Raw genomic sequence first — 2,435 nt, forward strand, 5'->3', positions numbered from 1 at the left:
CCTGGGGCTTCAAATGTTCCCGAAACCTTTGCCAGGCATGCTACTTGCAGACCCAAGCCCAGAGGCTTGAGGTTGGGAAGCTCACAAGTTTTACTTGCCCTCAGCCATAAGGCCGTCCAAGCAAGCAAGGGAGGAGACTCCCATTTCCATAAGCTGGGCTTAGAGCCACTGCACCTCAGTGGGTACTGAACCATGCCAGAAGAGCAGTTCTCCTGCAAGGCGGTTCAGGAAAACTGCCTTCTTGGACACCGATACATGGTATTTCTCCTGCCAGGTTAAGAAGCCGCTATGCTTTATCTGAGCCTTCAAGAGGCCAAGAAGCAATATAGCCATTTTAGAAGACCTCTGGCTTTTTCAATGTTTAAGAACGTAAGAATTGCCATTTACTGGGGCAGACCTTTAGACCCATCTTCCCCAGTCTCCTGTGTCACCCAGGGGCAGAGCCAATGCAGAAAGGGAGCCAACCAGGTACAGCCAGGCTCCCCTTCCCTTGCAGCTTCCAGCATTTGAGGTCTTGGGAGCTCTGATGCAGAGGCCGTGCCCCTCATTCTCACACTCAATAGCTCCTGATGCCCCTTTCCTCCAAGAATTTGTCCAATCCCTTTTCTTTAATAGAGCTCAGCTGGCAGGTTCCATGACTCTGGGTGGCAGATGACACTGGTGGCTTGTACCAGCCCTGCCCATGCAGCCCACAGACTCCCACTCTCCTTCCCCAGTGCAGGAACGCATCCATGGGCTCACACAGGGGTCAGGAAGGGGGCCGTCTCCTGCTACAACAACTCCCTTTCCTTGAAGCACATTCTTTACGCAACAGCCAGTTGTGTCAGGAATTCCTTGCTTTATTTTATTTACAAAGAAGTTACCACAAGGCGGCACAGAGCACAACCGGGCTGGGGCGGGGGCTGCCTGCAGGTGGCACACAAGAAGCTGGGAAGACAGCGCAGCCCCGCACAGCTGCTTGCTCTTCTCGAGAGGAGCTGGGGCAGAGGCACCACGCGAGGGGGGCGCACGAAGGGGCCGAGCCGCGACTGGTGTCCGGGTCACAGCCCGCCTCGTCTCCCGCCCCCTCAGAGGCCGCTGTCGCGGGGGGGTGGGGGCGGCAGGCGGGGCCGGAGCCGGTGCGGGGCGCGGCGGCGGGCCGGGCCGTCGAGGCGCGGGCAGCAGCGGCGGCAGCAGGGCGGGGCGGGCGCGGCGGGGCAAAGGGCGCGCTGCAGGCGGCGCGCCCAGGGCCGCTGGCTCTGGAAGAGCAGGTAGGCGAAGGGGTTGAGCGCGCTGTTGGCCGCCGCCACGATGCGGAGCGTGGCCGGCGGCCCGCCCCGCGCCGCCCCGAGGGCGCGGCCGAGCTGGAGCAGGCAGCGGGGCAGGCGGCACAGCGCGAACAGCGCCATCAGCACCAGCGTCAGCTGCAGCGTCTTCACCCGCGCGCGGGGCATGGGCGCGGGCGGCCCGGGCTCCGGCGGCGGGCGCTGCTGCCCGGCGGCGCGGACGATGCGGCCGTACGCCCAGGCCAGGAGCGCGGCGGGGGCCAGGAAGCCGCTCACGGCCCCGTAGGCGGCGAAGAGCCGGGCGGGCCAGCGCGGCGGCCGCTCCAGAGTGCAGAGGCAGCGCGCGCCGCCGGGCGCCGCCGCCAGCCCGAAGGCGAAGGCGTGCGGCAGGGCGAGCAGCAGCGCCAGCCCCCAGCCCAGCGCGGCCAGGGCGCGGGCGGGCAGCGGCGGGCGCGCGGGCCGGCTCACCACGTGCTGCCGCTCCAGGGCCAGCAGCACCAGCACGTGCGCCGAGGCGGCCGGGCCCGAGCCCTGCAGCAGGCGGAGCAGGCGGCAGGCGGCGTCCCCCGCCGGCCAGGCGGCCGCGGCCAGCAGCTCGGGCGCCAGCAGGCTCAGGCCGCAGCCGTACAGGTCGGCCAGCGCCAGGTGCGCGATGAGGAAGTCCATCTTGCGGCGCCGCCGCCGCCCGCGCCCGCAGCAGCCGCGGAGCCGGTGCAGCACCAGCCCGTTGCCCACCACGGCCAGCAGCAGCACGGCGGCCACCGCCGCCACCCGCGCCTGCTCGCCGGGAGGGGGCCAGCGGCCGCCGGGCGCCGACGCGTTCCCGCCCGAGAGGTTGCTGGCGGGCGGCGGCGGCGGCTCCGGGCTGAAGGGCTCCTCCATGGCTGCCCCCGGGCCCGCCAACTTTGTTGGGAAGCGCGAGGACGGCCGGCGCTCCCCCGCCGCATATGGAGGGGCGCTGCCGCCGTCTGGCCCGCGGGAAGGTGGGCTGTGCAAACACACACACCGCAGCGAGCGCGCCTGGGATTTCTCCACCCAGCGACCGCTTCCCCCCACCTCCACAATCCCGCTTCTCTCCCCGCAGGCGCCCGAAGTGCGAGCATCGCCAGCCCCGCGCGCTTCTCTCCTTCGCCGGCACTACGCGGTCACCCCGCTCCTCGCCGCCGCATT

General features: G+C 69.1%; 1 protein-coding gene across 1 annotated transcript; it reads right to left on the reverse strand.

Annotated features, from left to right (window-relative positions):
• Positions 1-935: 935 nt before the first annotated feature.
• On the reverse strand, positions 936-2,234 carry GPR150 (G protein-coupled receptor 150). Its single transcript, XM_090038284.1, has one exon. The coding sequence runs from the start codon at positions 2,145-2,147 to the stop codon at positions 1,068-1,070; it is 1,080 nt and encodes a 359-aa protein (XP_089894410.1). The 5' UTR covers positions 2,148-2,234; the 3' UTR covers positions 936-1,067.
• Between the last annotated feature and the right edge of the window lie 201 nt (positions 2,235-2,435).

The sequence above is a fragment of the Crocodylus siamensis genome, chromosome 3 (genome assembly GCF_052110815.1).
Source record: "Crocodylus siamensis isolate JL-2025a chromosome 3, ASM5211081v1, whole genome shotgun sequence".
Lineage (NCBI taxonomy): Eukaryota > Metazoa > Chordata > Crocodylia > Crocodylidae > Crocodylus > Crocodylus siamensis.